General features: G+C 44.2%; 1 protein-coding gene and 1 long non-coding RNA gene across 7 annotated transcripts in view; one reads left to right on the forward strand and one right to left on the reverse strand.

Moving 5' to 3' along the window:
* RHBDL3 (rhomboid like 3) overlaps positions 1–6,084 on the forward strand; it is a 149,003-nt gene extending 142,919 nt beyond the window's left edge. For all 6 annotated transcript variants that reach the window (XM_084837271.1, XM_084837270.1, XM_084837265.1 and 3 more), the window contains 2 exons: positions 2,664–2,724; positions 3,512–6,084. In XM_084837271.1, the coding sequence (XP_084693397.1) occupies positions 2,664–2,724; positions 3,512–3,783 (333 nt within the window). In that variant the 3' untranslated portion in view covers positions 3,784–6,084. The remainder of the gene's footprint in view (positions 1–2,663; positions 2,725–3,511) is intronic.
* On the reverse strand, positions 5,219–7,736 carry LOC146353784 (uncharacterized). The gene is made up of 2 exons (XR_014788173.1): positions 6,036–7,736; positions 5,219–5,739 (listed from the first exon to the last, which is right to left on the reverse strand). It is a non-coding gene; the product is annotated as an uncharacterized LOC146353784 (long non-coding RNA).
* Positions 7,737–17,502: the final 9,766 nt, after the last annotated feature.

The following is a 17,502-nucleotide window of genomic DNA, read 5'->3' on the forward strand; positions in this document are numbered from 1 at the left end:
GAGGCTGATCTACCTTACATTGATGGCAGTTGAATAAGAGCTTTGAAGTTTATGTGTAGTACATCTCTTGCCAGATGTTGTGATGAGCACTTAGCCTAGATGACTTTTAAAATGGAAAAGTTTGGTGCTTCCCAACCCCAGGTCCAGAGGGTCCACAGATGTGGTTGGTCTACAGCTCCCATAATCCCCAACCAGTGGCCAATGATGATGGGAGCTGTGGTCCAACCACATCTGGGGACCCAAGGTTGAGAATCACTGGATTAGACAAATTCATGGAGGATAGGTCTGCCAACTGCTATTGGCCATGACAGGTAAATAGAGCTTCCATGTTTAGAGGCAGGGTACCCCATAATACCAGATGCTGGACATTAGCAACAAGGGTATGCTGTTGCCCTCCTGCTTTGTCAGATCTGGCTCAAGAAATTTTGCTGCGTGGGGTGAAGGATAAGATGGTCAGAAGCTGACCCAACTGGCAGCTGAAACTTATTGGCAACAGCCTAGCATCTTCCACTGCACCTGAGGACAGCAGGTTAGCTTAGGGGGTGCAGAGTAAATCCTGTGGCTCATACAACTCTGTCCTCCCAGCATCTCCCCATCCCCTAGCATCTGCTTCCTGAGGCAACTGCCTCGCTCTTCCTAATGGTAGGGCCAGCTCTGTGTCTTGCTTGTGGGATTTATGGGCGCATCTAACAAGCCACTGTTGGGCAGCTGCTGTGCTAGATGGACCTTTGATCTGGTTCAGCAGGGCTCCTCTTCTGTTCTTAGTGATCTCCAAGAGAATGCAGGAACAGGTAGACCAATAACTCAGCCCAGGCGTAATTGCTGTCCAGTTTCTATAATAATAGTAGTGATAAGAAGGGGAATCCCTTTCGAAATGGGCAAGCTGACATCTGAATTTGAAGACTTCTTTGTGAACCTTTGTGGGGACGAGGGAGAGGGCCTTTTCTGCGGTGGCCCCCACTCTGTGGAACTCCCTCCCTAGGGAACTCCGCCATGCCCCCTCTTTAATGAGCTTCCGTCGTGCGTTAAAAACGTGGTTGTTCAGGCAGGCATTTGGGGTGGGTTAGGGTATTTTAGAACATGTTTTTACTGTAGAATTTTATTGTTTTAAACTGTTTTATTGTACGCTGTACATCGCCCAGAGTGGCTGGGTGACCAGCCAGATGGGCGATTAATAAATTTAATGATAAATAAATAAATCATCATCATCATCCAATGTTCCTCTTTTTGTTTCTCAGAACTCCTCTGGGAGATGTTGGCTGCAATTCTAAACCCACTTACAGGGGAGGAAGCCCCATTGAACCCAGTGGGGCTTACTTCTGAGTAAGGATGCATAGGAGCGCAATGTTCCTCATCTCTAGGTCCCCCCCACCCCAATTTTGCCGCATCCCAGCAATCTGCTGCAGAGTTATAGCTCCTCACCCCATTTTTCACCATGTGTACACTTTTGCCTACTGCTTCCACCCACCCCTTTCTCCATTCTCCTGCTCCCAATGAGAATGCCACAGGTTACTGCAATAAAGCAGGAGAAGCAATTTTACATAACAGAAAAACTACAGAACATCAAAGAAGCACAACATTACTACAGTTAACCTTTAACCCTTTCACTGCAGGGGAGTGAGATTTATTTCTTACTTCTGAGTAAACATGCACAGAAAGGGGGGGTGTTAAAGACTGAAAGCAAGCTACCTAAAGTGATTGAGTGTCCCCACTGACGTGGTAATGTGAGGGGTCGCTGCTGTGCTTTTAATCCTGTCATTATTGCGGTTTTAGAGGAAAAATATTTTTTAAAAAATTGGGTGGGGAGGGTTGGACATAGGTTGGGGACGGTGGGGGCGCTAACACACACACTGGCCAGAGAAAGCAGAAGGGGTGGAACAAGGTGAGAGTGGGAGGGAGGGAACAGGCTCTCTAAATGATGATGTGGATGAGACTTCACCCAGTAGCCATCCAAACAATTTGCAGTAAAACTAATCCAGTTTTCGATCCCCATGTGTCCCCAGATGGAGCAGATTCAACTCCAATAAAAACCACCACAAAGTGGAGAGCGAACTAAGCCCATCACTGCGGAGATTCCCCCTGGATTGGGAAAGGCTGGCACTGGGTGTTATAAGTACACAAGAGTGTCCTTATTTCCATCTGTAAAATGTTGGGAGGGTATGTGATAATTTATCACTTGGCAGGTCAACCTGACCCCTCTTCTCCCCACACGCACATTTCACCCAGCAGATGAACTGTAAGAATCCATTGGGGAAACCAGAGTAATGTTTCACAGCGAAGAGAACTGACGTTTAAAAATCCATACAATTATGCACTCTCTTGTGATGCAGGGGGATTAAACTGGGGATTCCCATCCCATTGATTTTTTAAAAAATATCTCCCTCTTCTGGCCAACAACACTGCTGACTAAAGAAGCAGAAGGAATTGACTGACTTCAGAAAGCTAATCCTTAATTTTATTTCACTCTGCCTTGAAGCTTGGTTAGTCAAGAGCATGCCAAAGGTTGCCAAAAGTGGAGCAAAGCCAGTCAGTTCTCATTAGGGGTGTGTGGAGGGACAAGGGAGGCACGCCAGTCCCTTGATGTTCAGATCTGCCTCCAGATTCTTGGCATGTGAAAAGCTTAATCAGGGATTGTTGTTGTTTTCCCCCCTCTCCGTTCCCAGAACTGGTCTGGAATGAGGTGCCAATTCAAGCTGCTGCGCGTGGCCATTGCCTTGATCTGTAGTAAGTATCCTCATATGTTTAACATAACATGATATCCGTTTTTGTTTTTTTTTCTCATTAGTACACCTGCTAAACTGTAAGGTGATTTTGGTCCTCTATATTTCTCAAATAAATAGCTGGAATCTCCTTAGCTAGCATTTGTGCTAGCAAACTGGAAAGTAGAACCTTGGTTGTAGGATTATTTATTATTGCTCACGTTGGTTCCTGATCCTACAAGAATGATCCTACTCATTCTTTTGTGGTTCTTGAGACAGAAGCAACATTATGAGCAACGTGGGGCTGCTGCCCAAAATAGCATCCCCATGTTGAGTTCTCCCCCTTAGGAACACAGGAAGCTCCCTTATATTCAGTCAGACCACGGGTCCATCTAGCCCAGTATTATCAATACTCACTGGCAGTGGCTCTCCAGGGTTTCAGGTAGGATTCCGTTCCATCCCCACCTGGACATGCCGGGAATTGAACCTGGGACCTTCTGCATGCAAAACAGGTGCTCTACCACATACCTCCTCCTTCCCCTCTGTAATATATAGTTACACTTTCCTGATGTCATGACATCATCACTTCATTGTGATGACATTGGCAGGGAAACATACAGCATGATGACATCACAACATGGGGATAAATATAATTGCATTTTATGGAGTGGGGAGGATGCAACATGGGGGTGATGTTTGGACAGGCAGCCCTGTGTCACACATAAAGTTTCGTTGCTGTCAGACTGAACATCATGAGAATGTGGATGTGAACAATGATAGTGTGTGATGTACTGTGTCGTCTTCTCTTCCAGTGAGCTTTGAATTTGGAAGAGCTGTGTGGCTGAGGTTCTACCCATCTGCTTATCCTCCATGCCCACACCCAAGTTTTGTTGCCCACCTTGGTGGGGTTGCCGTTGGAATCACCCTTGGCGTGGTCATCCTAAGGAACTATGAGCAGAGACTCCAAGACCAGTCTTTATGGTGGATCTTTGTCTCCATGTATGTGGTATTTGTTCTCTTTGCCATCTTCTGGAACATTTTTGCCTATAATCTGTTGGACCTGAAACTACCTCCGCCTCCTTGAGAGCCTGGGCCAAAGACTTGTCAAGGACAAATGGAGGACTTTCTGTCAGCCAGCTCCACTGGAGGGAAAAACTGAAACCTGAGGATTTATTTTTGTATGAATATTACAGGATATAAGCAAATCCATTTTCTGGAAAGGCACATGTTGAGGGGAAACTATACTGCACAGCTGGGATATTGACCAGCAAAAACTGGTCAATAGAAACTTGCTTGGAACAAGTTTAAGCATGGAGATTTACAGGTATCACAATAGTTCATAAGAGCCAGGCTTTGTATCTTTGCTCATGCAAGTAGCTTGGTGCTGCTCTCATGAAAAAGGGCTGATGATTCATCTCTATATTTGTACAACTGGGCACTTAACTGCCACACATATTGGTGAATGTTGATGCACAAAGTGAAATGTTTATTTGGGTTGCCTACATTTTCCCAGGTTAATCTTCTACTGAACCTGCAATTAGAACTTTACAGCCATCCTTTAGGCCATGGGGAAAACGTCTTTGTTTCTTTCTTTAACTAATGAGAGATGCTAAAAGGACACCCTGCCAAGGCTGCTTGGTTTGAATTGACAGCTCAGGCTGTTCTGCTGAACCATTGCTGGTGCCCAGTGACCATACTTCCACTCTAGAGTCTGCTAAGAGGAGCATGTCTCATAGAAGCTTCCACTGCCGAGGGTTCAGTATATGTGAGTTCAGTGGTAGAGGCTGCTTTTCAACTAAAGGACAAACCAAATTGCACTGAAAGATTTGAAGGTGCTTTAACCTGGTTGCTAAATATGACTGCATATTTAATTTGATTTTCACAATTTGTGGCTGTGTTTTTATTCTTAGTGAGAGACCACTTGAATATTTTGTCTTTTTATTGATAAACATGTTCTGTTCTTCCGGCTTTTTGTTTTCTTCCTTGGTCCTGCTATACATTCTAAAGCAGCACCTGCTCTGTGACTGGAAAGGGATTCCCAGATGTTTCTTATTTTAAAGATGCTATTCCAGAACATCACAGCCCACACAACCAATGGAGGCCTCTGAATTTTCAGTAGAATTTTAAGAATTCTACTCTACAGCACTGGGCAAGTTCTACTGTTGATCTAGAAAACTCAAGAGAAGTGCATGAATACTTCTCTACCTAAAATTTATATTTAGTTCTTGTATGGAAAATGTGAATGTGGTTGCTTTGCCTTATGTGTTGTGAAAGGAGCCAAAAAAACAGAAGTGCCCCCAAATCACAAACATTTGGACATGAATTCCTTCCTCAGGGGTTACCTGCATTAGTCAAAGACTGGTTCACTTGGAACGCTAAACAAACCATGTGATATGCTAGTGCAGGTAGCCCCTGAGGAAGGAGTTCATCTCTGAAACATTGGCAGGCTAGCACAGAATGAACAGACACTTCCCCATCCACCGTCCCACAAAATTGTATTTTATTTTGAAATAAAGTAAAAATAAATAAAGGCAACAAAAAAGAAGAAAATACATAATAATATAACACTAAAGATATAAAGAAACTACCTAATTATAAAACTTAGGGCTCAATCTTATGCATATTTAGACTGAAGTAACTCCTACAATTCCCAGCATTCCCCAGCGAATATGGCTGGCTGGGGAATGCTGGGAGTTGTAGGACTTTTTTTGCATCTAACATGCATAGGATTGCACCTGTAGTCTATCACCAATAGAACAGCTAGGGTAAAACAGTCTAAGTAGAAGTTCACTATCTAATGAAAGAATGAAAATACAAGTTACATAGAATATATAAGGTGTGTGCGTGTGCGTGTGTGTGGTGGTAGTAGTAGTCAGAAAAAATATAGGCAACAGGCACTTTTGTGATTTTGTGTCACGTTTATTTTTTGGCTACTTGGTGCTTGTGTTGTGACAGCAGCCAACCAGGCTGTAATGCTGCTTTATAATTCTTTCATATACACTTCAGCAGGTCAGGGATGTATTTGACAACAGTACCTCAACTTGGGCCTAGTTCTCACTGAAGTAGTAAAAAACAATGCCTGGACTTTGCCACTTCAGACAGCAGATGAGGGCTGACAAGTCTGAATGCTTCCCTGTGCGGGGTGGGTGGGTGGCGCAGAACAACAATTTCCTACACATACAAAATTAAATGTTGGGGAGAAGACAAGGACTGTTCTTCTTGATAACTCGTTTTCTCTTCAGAGCGATTTTTCTTTGTATGGGGGAGCATTCATTCTTGTGAGCCCCCACCTGAAACAGTGCAGCCCAGATCCAGGTTGACCACCTCAGTGAGAACTAGGTCTTAGAGCTCAGGTGTTCTGCACAAAGAAGGTGCTTCAGGAATTTGCTAGCAACTGATGGTGTTTCTTCTTTAGAAGCTCAGTAAATCTCCAATTTAATGCTGAAAATTAGAAGAAACCTAGGGTTTGTATCAGTGCATTACGGGAAATGCCCACTCCTGTTCCTAGAGATAAGCACTGCATGGCTGCTGAAGCTGGAATGATGGGTTCGTGTTAAAAGATGTCGGCCATTTCACACAATACCCCCCAAAAACTACAGTCTGCTGTCAAACCAACTAGCCCAGGACCCCTCCCTGGCCAACGGTACATGTTTGTTCTGGCATACACTACAAATATCTTAGGTGGACATCTAGAAATGTAATGTATGAAGAGGCCCTATATTTCTCCTGGCAGCAAACTAGCATAATTGAGCATTCATGACAAGGCCTAGTTACATGCCTCTGCTTGGACATTGTGGCAACTCAATTAGCTAATGTACCTAAAGCACTTGGTGATGGTCTTGCACAGCACACAGAACATGAAAGTTGTATGATAGCACAATACAATTAGTATTACAAATAAGCTGTTTGACCACCTTGCAGGCATCTAGCTTGCAGCACTGTAAGCACACTAAAAAGACCCTAGCATGCCAGTCTAGGAACATATAATCCTGGGAGAGGGAAGAACTGTACTTCTCCTAGGTGGCGTTCCCTTTTTTCAAATGTCTTTAATTGAGGGGAAATACTATACATTTGTTCTCATTGTACTAAAGTTGTTCTGCTTCGCCTCGTTCCATTTCTCAGTGAGTGATGGTCAAACTGCTGATGATTTGACTGGCAATTAGCTTAGTAATTATGAGCTGATTATGAGCCTTCTCACTAAGAATTCAAAAATAAACTGCATCCGTTTTATGAAAGTTCTCTAACGGCTTGTGATGTCAGTGCGTGCACACTGATGGGGCTGTGCCCATGTGCCTTATCATATTGCCCCCTGGGAATTTTAGATCCCAGCACCATTCATGGCAGAGAGCCACTTGGAAACTCAACCCTCACCATCTCAAAATAAACATATCCAGAACAAGACTGGGTTTTAGACTGGGATGGGGACAACCACCACCAAAAACAAAAAATGTTTGCAGGAAATACTTAATAGAAAAGATACTCACCAAACAAAAAAAGCTTGATATAGTGGCCTGGTCACATAGTTCACAGCAAACACAAGAGTGTTGGCAATAGTAAAGGTTTGATATTAAAGAGCTTTTGCACATATGCCTGAAAAGCAGCTGGCTTTGGACGACTGGTTTGTTGACTGCATATGCACAGGATTTTCCTCTTCTGTTGCAAGCCAAAGAAAAACTTTGGGGACAAATTGCACTTGATTCATAATCCAGCCCAAGCATTATGAAGTGGACCAATTCATATTTTGAACTAAGTCATTATGAATGCCAACATGTCGCTACTTTCTACACTTGGAAAGTAGAGAAACTTTTACTAAATATGCAGAATGGCCCCTATGATGAGGGACAGACCACATGGCCATACTGCATATCATACTCCATACTATGTATCAGCTTCCTTGCCAAAATATAGGGGATCTGTAGAGAGACATTTCATTTGTCAGTAGATGGCCAGAGCCCTGCAGAAGTCCTTAAGAATTGCATGCTGGTGTTAAAATGGAAAATAAGAATTGGACAAAGCTGAAATCTGACTCTTCAGAGCTGGCCCGAAGAAGGAAGGAAGACACCAGCATTCCGAGATTGTCCTACCAGTGTTTGAATTTCTTCCTGAAGAGCTCACAGATCGCTGCCAAGGACAAGCCTGAGCCTTTGAGTGATCTGAACAGAGTTTGGCACCAGTCTCATTAATCCAATGAGTTTATGTCAAATCCTTTTTTCTGTCTTAGGGTTGTTTCCCCTATGAAGTGAAAGCCTCAAATACATTATGACTACATGAGTAAAACCAAAACATGGTGGTTGTTTTTCCTATGACTGTGGGTTACATCCAAACAGAGTTCTTTTCTAGTAGTGCCATAGTAGTACCTGCCATTATGAAAGAGGTGTGTGTGTGTACTGTAGGGAACTCTTAGGCCCTACGACTTAGAGAGAGGTACCAATCAGTGGGGACTGGGCCAGACAGTGTCAGGAGGAGAGAAATATTTACCTCCACCACAAAAACTGCCTTGAGCACCATTCGTTTGGTGGAAAGGTGGGGTATCAATCAATCAGTCAATCAAAAGAACACATACATTTCCTCATAGGAGTGAAAGGCAGCCATTCACTTTAAATGTGACACAGCCAGGAAGATAATAAAGGGATGTGTGGAAGTGGGGCTAAGCCTTTCCCCTGCCTTTGCTGTTCCCAGTGCCTGGGACAAGGAGGCGTATTTAGCCCCCGCCCCCATGTGTCCCAGATTACAGCCTGTTTACCACTGAACTCAGGAAAGTATGATGGCAACAGCTCTAATCACTTAGAAAGAAGGGAGGGCTCCATTTTTGACAGCAAAAGCAGTGCACAGGTGAGGAGCGCAGGTCCACCCCCCTCATTCCACTCTCAGCTTACCTTACCTTACCTCAACCTGTCCTCCCACCACCCCTAGTACATTTCTCCTCAGCTGAGCTTTGATCCTGGAAGTAACCACAGCAGAGAAAAAGCCATAGAAGCTATGAGGAGGTAAGCAGCGGGAATGGGGACAGTTCAATGCCCTTTACCCAGCCACCCTATGTGCTTTTAAAATTTGGTCTCTCTACCATGACTTCTCTCTATTCTACATGGCTGGGGTTGCACCCTATTTAAACACATGGATCTGCCACTGACTAGTTTGACCTAAGCCAGCCCCTCTTTTCAGGCATCTCTCATCCTAGAGCAGGGATAGGCAAACTGGTGCCCTCCAAATGTTTCAGACTATAACTCCCATCGCCCGTGACCATAGGCCATGCTGGCTGGGGCTGATGGGAGTTGATGTCCAACATCTTGAGGGCACCAGGTTTCCTACCCCTGTCCTAGACCATGTCAGCAGAGCAGGACAGCTACTGAACTCATGAAAAAGCTGTTAACCTATCTAGCCCACGTTGTTTTTTTCTCCCACTTCGGGCACTCTATGTATGTGTGTGATCCTAGTAATACATAATGCTTCCAAATATGCCAGAGAAAGCATCAAAATGGCACTGTTCCACAGGTGGGCATGAAACAATTGGATGTGAATAAGTGTCTGCTTATTGGTAGCATAGTGTCAACGAAGCTATTATGTAGGCATTTTCTTTTGCCAGCACAGGGGTCACATCTGGCAAACCTTTGTCTTGTTGGTGGCAGAATGCCTTGCTGAATACTGAGAAACAATGCATGGTGGGCTAGAATCACAGCACACCACAGGGAAGTTGTTTTAGCATAGTAATGCATCGATACAATTCCACTTTACATGTGATACTGCTGATAGGTTAAAATATGCAGAAAAATCAGCTGTTTGTATGATGCCAGCAGTGCAACCAGGTACAGCTGGCATCCTGCCAAAGGGCAGGCTTCCTGACACTCATGGTCACATACATCTTGAATAAGTTAATTACAATAGGCACAATCAGTCCATCCCCCTTGCAGGTGCTCCTGCACAGATGGGAGGGAGTCAGTGCAGGGTATAACGGAATATTTTCAGGGATAACCCCCATAAGCAGGTATGAGAGCCAGTGTAGTGTAGTGGTGAGAGTGACGGACTGGGAGCCGGGAGATCCGGGTTCTAGTCCCCACTTGGCCATGGAAGCTCACTGGGTGACTTTGGGCCAGTCACAGACTCTCAGCCCAACCTACCTCACAGGGTTGTTGTTGTGAGGATACAACGGTGAGGAGGAGGATAATGTAAGCCGCCTTGAGTTCCTTGCGAGAGGGAGAAAGGCGGGGTATAAATGCAATAAATAAATAAATAAATAAGCAGGATCTTGTGTGACGACATATTCCATTGCAACATTTCATCAAGCACATGTTGCACATTTCAACATGCACATGTTCACATTGCAACATTTCATCATGCACATGTTGCACATTTCATCATGCACATGTTCACATTGCAACATTTCATCATGCACATGTTCACATTGCAACATTTCATCATGCACATGTTCACCGGCTCACACTGCATGAACACAACTCTTTATGTTAAATGCAGCCCTAAAGGGGAGAGGAGGAGGGGACAAGCAGCAATAGCATGAATACTATTTTGAGTTGTGAATCATAGGCTTACTTCTCATAAACCATGGATGATATAAACCTGTTTCTAGACTATACCACTTGAGACTGCAGGAGGGGACTCGCATGACTGATATAGAAAGATATAGAAAGATATATACTCTCATAGAACACTATAGATATCAGGGAGGAGGGTTCTAGTCTAATCTCCATGACATACCAGTTTTCTGTCTACAGGGATTTATTTATTATAATGATGTTGTATGGAGCAGCAAGTGAGACTACAGCCTGAAGTAGTACGTTCCAGAAACAGGTTCATTGCCTCATTCATTGCTGTTCTATGAGAACGAGGCCTTAACGTTTCAGCAAATGGAATATCTTGTGTAATCCGGCTCTGGACTCGAATAAACATTTTACATGTCAGTGATTAGATGTGTAATCTGCCCCTTACCATAGCAAAGGGCACTTCATTATGCATCAAGGACAGTAAAGCTTTCATTAAGCTCAACCACATTATAGAGGATAGTCAATGAAAAGTTCTCCAGTAAAATATACCAATCCGGTTTACAAACCTCCCCCTCCCCCCATATAATATTCCATAAGATTTCTAGATAATAGCTATGTAAGTCTTAATAGACATTTTGCCAGTCAAATCACACAAGACTGAGCCAGTTCTGAGTTAAACTACCTCTTTAAGCCACCCAGTCATTCTGGGATATTGCTGCTCCAATGAGTGATTAGAGGATAAATGTCCTCCTTACCTCCAGATGTCCTTGCTAGCTTACAACGGTGCACTGCTGCAGACATTTGTGGATTAATTGCATCTTGCAGTAGGTCTTAGTCTCTTCACAACTGTCTTTGTATTTAACTCTGCTCCTGCCAGCATCTTTGGGATATATTCTTAGCCCAGCTTGAAATATATTTAGAATAATTAAAATGCTATCAATGAGAGAGAACTTGCAGGTTTAAATACTAGGTAATGTGCACTTAAAGGCAACCTCATCTTTAGTTAGAGGGTTGCATGATGAGCATGGAGGCAGAAAGTGCTATCGGATCTACTCTTAGCTTTTATAATGAAGAATTACAGCATAGAGTTTAAGGAGTCACTGAATGGGAACAGATTGCTCAACTCCTACAGGGACATCTACTGGCCAATATGGAGGATAGTTACATAGATCCTCTTTCTAAAGGCAATGTTCACAGATTTTAAATTAGATTTTTAATGACCACAGGCTTGTTCTGGACTGATTCCACTTCCCCATAGAGGCAGATGGCAATGATGATTAAATGTGTTTAAATGATGGGCTGGCTTAAATTTTTTTTTTCCTGGTCAGAAAGACAGCCTGCATAAACTAAGTGTTTGCCCCAGAACCTCCATGACATCACAGAGAGCTCTAGGTCATGCCCTGTTAGCATAGGCAGTTGGCCATGTTGGAGGTCCAGTGCGAGTCCAGCCCTGCACACAGCTTCTAGCACGGTGGCCCTCCTTTGAATTGAACACATGGGGCAAAGGAAGAGGGAAAGGTTGCTAGCTTTGATCATGCTCTTGGTGGTTGAACTACACTGTTGGGAGTGCAGTTTGCAGGGGGAAAGTAGTTGATGGGATGTGGGCATGCTGAATTCTCTCCCCACTTGCTGCTACTTGCCCCTGAAAATGTTTTGGCTCCAGCCAATTTTCTGCTAGATGAAGTGGGAAAGTCTTAGGGGTTGGTATGGGGTCTGTTTTTTTTGCCAAAAGAAGCAGGAAGAGGGAAAGGATTCAGCAACTTCCAGCTTCTTCTCTACAAGTCACTGCACACAATCCAGTGTGCCATTAAGCTGCAGTGGAGTGGTAACAAAGGGTTCCCAGGCTCATGTTTGCTGATGAAAGAATAGACTGGCAATGAAACAGGAAACAGAAAATGATGGTTTTGTGCTATGTGAACAAGTTCACCCCTCCTCTCTCTTTTGCATCAGCAAGATCAGAAACTTTCACTTCATTTTATACAAAGCAGAGTTCTGTGCAATGGGCAAAGCCAATGAACTATGGTTTATTTATTCTCGCTAGTGAACAAACCAGGATCCAAAACCACAATTTGGTCCTGGTTTCTTCTCTCTAACCCTAAAACCAGGAGCAGAGGACCTGTGGTCCTCCAGATGTTGCTGAACAACCCCAACCAGCATGTCCAATGATCAGAGATGATGTGAATTGTAGCCCAAGCAAATCTGGTGGGCCACAGGTTGTCCACCCCTGGCCAAGTTCCCAGACTTTGGACGTTATACAGAAAGTGAGAGCTTCCAAGCTCCTCACTGGTGCAAAAGGGAAGAATCAGTGTACAAGCCCGAGGCTCACTGCAGTTTGTTCACATTATGGGAAACCATTGTTTTCCATTATGTCTGAACTAGGCCTCTGTCACTAAGGTGTTAGTCAACTTGTTAACCATTCCAGGGTGACTCTTACACAATGGCTACCAATGGAGTGCTGTGGGTACAGCTGGGATTTCTCTGAAGTCACTTTTCAGTTAACATTTGAACTGAAAAGCAGTTTTGTCTCTTTGGATGCTTCCAGGCAAAGCTTCTCTTCCACCATCACCTTGCCTCATTCCTAACATTTTAAGCAGGGGTATCTAGATAAGCTGGTCTTCTGCTCATGGCTTTCTCGTGTTTTCCTACCACCGCCTCTGAGTTTTCTTCTTATCGCAGAAAATCAGTTAAGAAAGAAAAGGTGGAATAGCTGCACGGTGCCTTCTCATTTGTAGTGCTAAGAGCCCTCCGTCTGGAAGCAGCCTTCAGCGGCGCAAGCAGCTGCAGTGGAAGCGTCACAGAGAGTTCTCCAGAATGTTCCTCTGTTGTTTTAGCTCCAGTTTCCTGGACGGAAGTCAGCAAGCTGTAGAAGATGATGGGAAACAAGGTTTTAAAATATTTGCCCCAATCCTGCAAGGGAGATGTGCTTGCAGAAGCAGCCGTATGAGCACATTGCCAAGGCAGATGTACAACAACCCACAGCACAATGCCTGCCTGAGGCCTGCTTTGAACTGGCTGGATGAGTGTTCCGATGAGCATGCAGAAGCATATCCGCACATAGTGCTAGTCCGTCTTAAGCTGAACAGAGCCAAATGAAGGCCCTTAACCACACTTATAAGATTTGTGTGGGCAAGAAAAACAAATATGCCCCATTAAATTCCCTCAAGAGTGGTCGATCTATGACCTAGTGTGTTTTTCCTCCAAGTAAAATCTTGTACAGGAGATAACTGAACTTCGTTACAAACAGAAGATAACTGAACCTTTCCCCACGAACCAACTTGCAAAGCAGCACATTTTAGAGGTGGGGAAAATGGAATAGAGCAGCTGACCAATCTAGAACAGAGTGATCAACAAGGGATTTTTGTTTCTTACGATTACGCTGTGCTGTTCATATTACCTCTGGTTCCGAACACACTGGTTTCTATCTCACCCTATAGACATAGCAGGCAGGAGCCAGTGTGGTCTACTGGTTAGGCTGTTGGCTGGGACTCTAGAGACCTGGGTTCTAGTCCTCACCTGGCCATGAAGTTCACTGGGTGACTTTGGGCCAGTCATGGACTCTCAGATTAACCTATCTCACAAGGTTGTTGTGAGGTGGAAATGGAGAGGAGGAGGATCATGCACGCTGTCTTGGGCTCCTTGGAGGAAATGTGGCATAGAAATGTAACAAAGAAATTGTATTGTGCCGGTGTGACCCACCCTTAGCACAAAGGAAAGCTAGTGCTTCCTAAAGTAACCTTGGAAACAAGCCAACATGCTAGTTTCTGGAATGGGACAGGTCAGCGGAGCTCCCTTCTGCTAGCTCCGCTGACCTGTTCTGTTCCAGAAACTAGCATTTCAGCTCATTTCCTATTGCTTCAGGAAGTGCTAGTTTCCTACTGTGCTAGTGATGGTCCCTCTGATGCATGGGCAGTATTGGATAGTGTCCATAATCATCACACAGTGGCTGAGCCAAATACAGTTGCGATCTCCTGGGAACCACTGGAGCTGTTCACACAACATGCTAACCCACACTCAGTGGTTGAGTGTGGGTTGTTGTTGAACTGGTTGTTTATTGAACTGTGGGTTAGTGTGTTGTCTGAACCCAGGACATTTTCCACAAGTGGGTTGTTAATCACGCAGTGTGGCTTGTTAACTACCCTGAACAACCCAACAATAAACCATTGGTTCTCAAGGTGGCTTGTTTGAGAAAAATAAGCCACACTGCATGGTTAACAAGCCACGATGTGGAAAACATCCTGGGTTCAGACAACACGCTAACCCACAGTTCAACAAACAACCCACACTCAACCACTGAGTGTGGGTTAGCATGCTGTGTGAACCCAGACTGATTTTGAAACCACTGATTTTTCTCAGGCATCTGTGACCCTACAATAGCACACATATGGTGACTTTTGACTGAAACAACTTAATAAGGATGAAAGGGGGGAAGGTTCTACACCACTAAAGTGGAGTAACTTTCCCATGCCCCTGCATATAAAGTCTCTAAACCAGGAGATCAAACTGGGCACACTGACACTGTTATCTAGTTCTTACACACATACACACACAGCTTCTCGAAGCTCTTGTGTGAGTTTTCCTGGTTCTGCAAATGTTTCTCTCAAATTGACCTCATTTGTGGGATACTGGGTGTATCATAGAATCATAGAATAGTAGGGTTGGAAGGGGCCTACAAGACCATTGAATCCAACCCCCTGCTCAATGCACGAATCCAAGTCAGAGCATCCCTGACAGATGGCTGTCCAGCTTCATTTCAAATGACTGCAGTGTGGGAGAGCCCACTACCTCCCTTGGTCATTGGTTCCATTGTCGTATTGCTCTAACAGGAAGTTTTTCCTGATGTTCAGCTGGAATCTGTCTTCCTGTAACTTGAGCCCATTATTCCGTGTCCTGAATTCTGGGATGATTGAGAAGAGATCCTTGCCCTCCTCTCTGTGACAACCTTTCAAGTACTTGAAAAGTGCTATCTCCCCTCAATCTTCTCTTCTCAAGGCTAAACATGCCCAGTTCTTTCAGTCTCTCTTCATAGGGCTTTGTTTCCAGTCCCCTGAACATCTTTGTTGCCCTCCTCTGAACCCTCTCCAGCTTGTCTGCATCCTTCTTCAAGTGTGGTGCCCAGAACTGGACACAGTACTCCAGATGAGGCCTAACCAGTGCTGAGTAGAGGGGAACTAGCACTTCCCGGGATTTGGAAGCGATGCTTCTATTAATGCAGCCCCAAATAGCATTTGCCTTTTTTGCAGCCACATCACATTGTTGCAGCCACATCACATCATATTCAGCTTGTGATCTACAACAATTCCAAGATCCTTTTCACTTGTAGTGTTGTTGAGCCAAGTATCCCCCATCTTGTAAGTGTGCATTTGGTTTCTTTTCCCTAGGTGCAGAACTTGGCATTTATCCCTATTAAATTTCATTCTATTGTTTTCAGCCCAGTGCTCCAGACTATCAAGATCACTTTGAATTTTGTTTCTGTCTTCCAAAGTATTAGCTATCCCACCCAATTTTGTGTCATCTGCAAATTTGATCAGCATTCCCTGCACCTCCTCCTCCCAAGCCATTAATAAAAATGTTGAAGAGCACTGGGCCCAGGACTGAGCCCTGCAGTGCTCCGCTTGTTACCTCTCCCCAGTTTGAGAAGGTCCCATTGATAAGCACTCTTTGAGTCCGATTCTGTAGCCAACTGTGGATCCACCTGATCGCTGTTTCATCTAGCCCACTTTTAGCTAGTTTGTTCATCAGGAGATCATGGGAGACTTTGTTGAAAGCCTTGCTGAAGTTGAGGTATATTATGTCCACAGCATTCCCACAGTCCACAAGAGAGGTTATCTGATCAAAAAATGAGATCAGATTCGTTTGAAAGGATTTGTTCTTGACAAATCCATGTTGGCTTTAAGTAATCACTGCATTGTTTTCAAGGTGCTTACAAACCGATTGCTTTATCACCTGCTCTAGAATTTTCCCAGGGATTGATGTCAGACTGACTGGTCTCTAGTTCCCAGGTTCCTCCTTTTTACCCTTTTTGAAGATAGGGACAACATTAGCCCTCCTCCAGTTATCTGGCACTTCACCCGTCCTCCATTTCTCAAAGTTAATAGACAGTGGTTCTGAGAGCTCTTCTGCCAGTTCCTTTATTACTCTAGGGTGCAGTTTGTCTGGCCCTGGAGATTTGAACTCATTCAAAGTAATTAGGTGTTCCTTGACCATATGCCTATCAATCTCAAGTTGCAATCCTGCCCCTTCAGCCTGTACTTTGCCTTTGCCAGGGGGATCATAGACCCTCTTTTGGGAGAAGACTGAGCCAAAGTAGGAACTTTTCTTTGTCATCTGTTATCATTTTGCCATCCTTATTTAATAGGTGAACCTCCATTTCTTTCCTGTGTTTTACTATGCGTGTTCTGAAGAAAGGCTTTTTGTTGCTTTTAGCACCCCTTGCTAACCTCAGCTTGTTCTCAGCTTTAGCCTTCCTGATGCCATCCCTGCAATTCTGTGCTACCTGCCTGTACTCTTCCTTTGTTGCTTGTCCTTCCTTCCTATATGTGTGCTTTTTTGTTTCAGATCATCTCTAAGCTTTTTGTGAAGCTTTTTGGCTTCTTCTGTTGTCTTCCACCTTTTGTTGTTGTTGGAATTGTTTGTAATTGTGCCTTGAGAATTTCCTTTTTTAAAAACTCCAACCCATCTTGGACTCCTTTTCTCATTAGAGTCGCTTGCCATGGGACCTTACTTATGATTGTTCTGAGTTTATTAAAATCGGCTTTCCTAAAATCCAGGGTACGCGTTTAACTACACTCGGCTTTTGCTTCCTTTAGAACCAAGAACTCAAGTATAACATGGTCGCTTTCCCCCAGAGGCCCATTTTCATTGCAGGTAGGTGTTTGCTACTCTGACAGGTGCTTGAAACATCTCTGAGGATAGCTCACCTCTGAATTCCCCCTGCCCCTTTCCATCCATTACCTTCTACAAACTATGTGATGGAAAGAAACACCTTAACACCAGTGGGGCTATTAGGCAATTTTAGTCTCTGGATTTAATGATCTTGTGGAGGGTGGTGGTGGGAGGTCTTTGGATGGTAATGTGCATTTCTTCACTTACTTTAAAATGTGGTCAGCTAGCCCTGCTGCATTCCTGCTCATGCTGCTGAGTGGGGCCCTGGATCTCTGCACCGAGGGCCTACCCTGTTGGCACCACTGCTGAATGCCTCTTTTTATCATGTGGTGCAGGCTGAAAGACCATACCAGAAATATGGAGACAAAGACATCATATTCAACCATTCAGCAGAGCAATAAACATCAGCAAAACAAAAGCAAACT

The sequence above is a fragment of the Heloderma suspectum genome, chromosome 2 (assembly GCF_057233095.1).
Source record: "Heloderma suspectum isolate Gila_16-S chromosome 2, 16-S_ref, whole genome shotgun sequence".
Classification (NCBI taxonomy): domain Eukaryota; kingdom Metazoa; phylum Chordata; class Lepidosauria; order Squamata; family Helodermatidae; genus Heloderma; species Heloderma suspectum.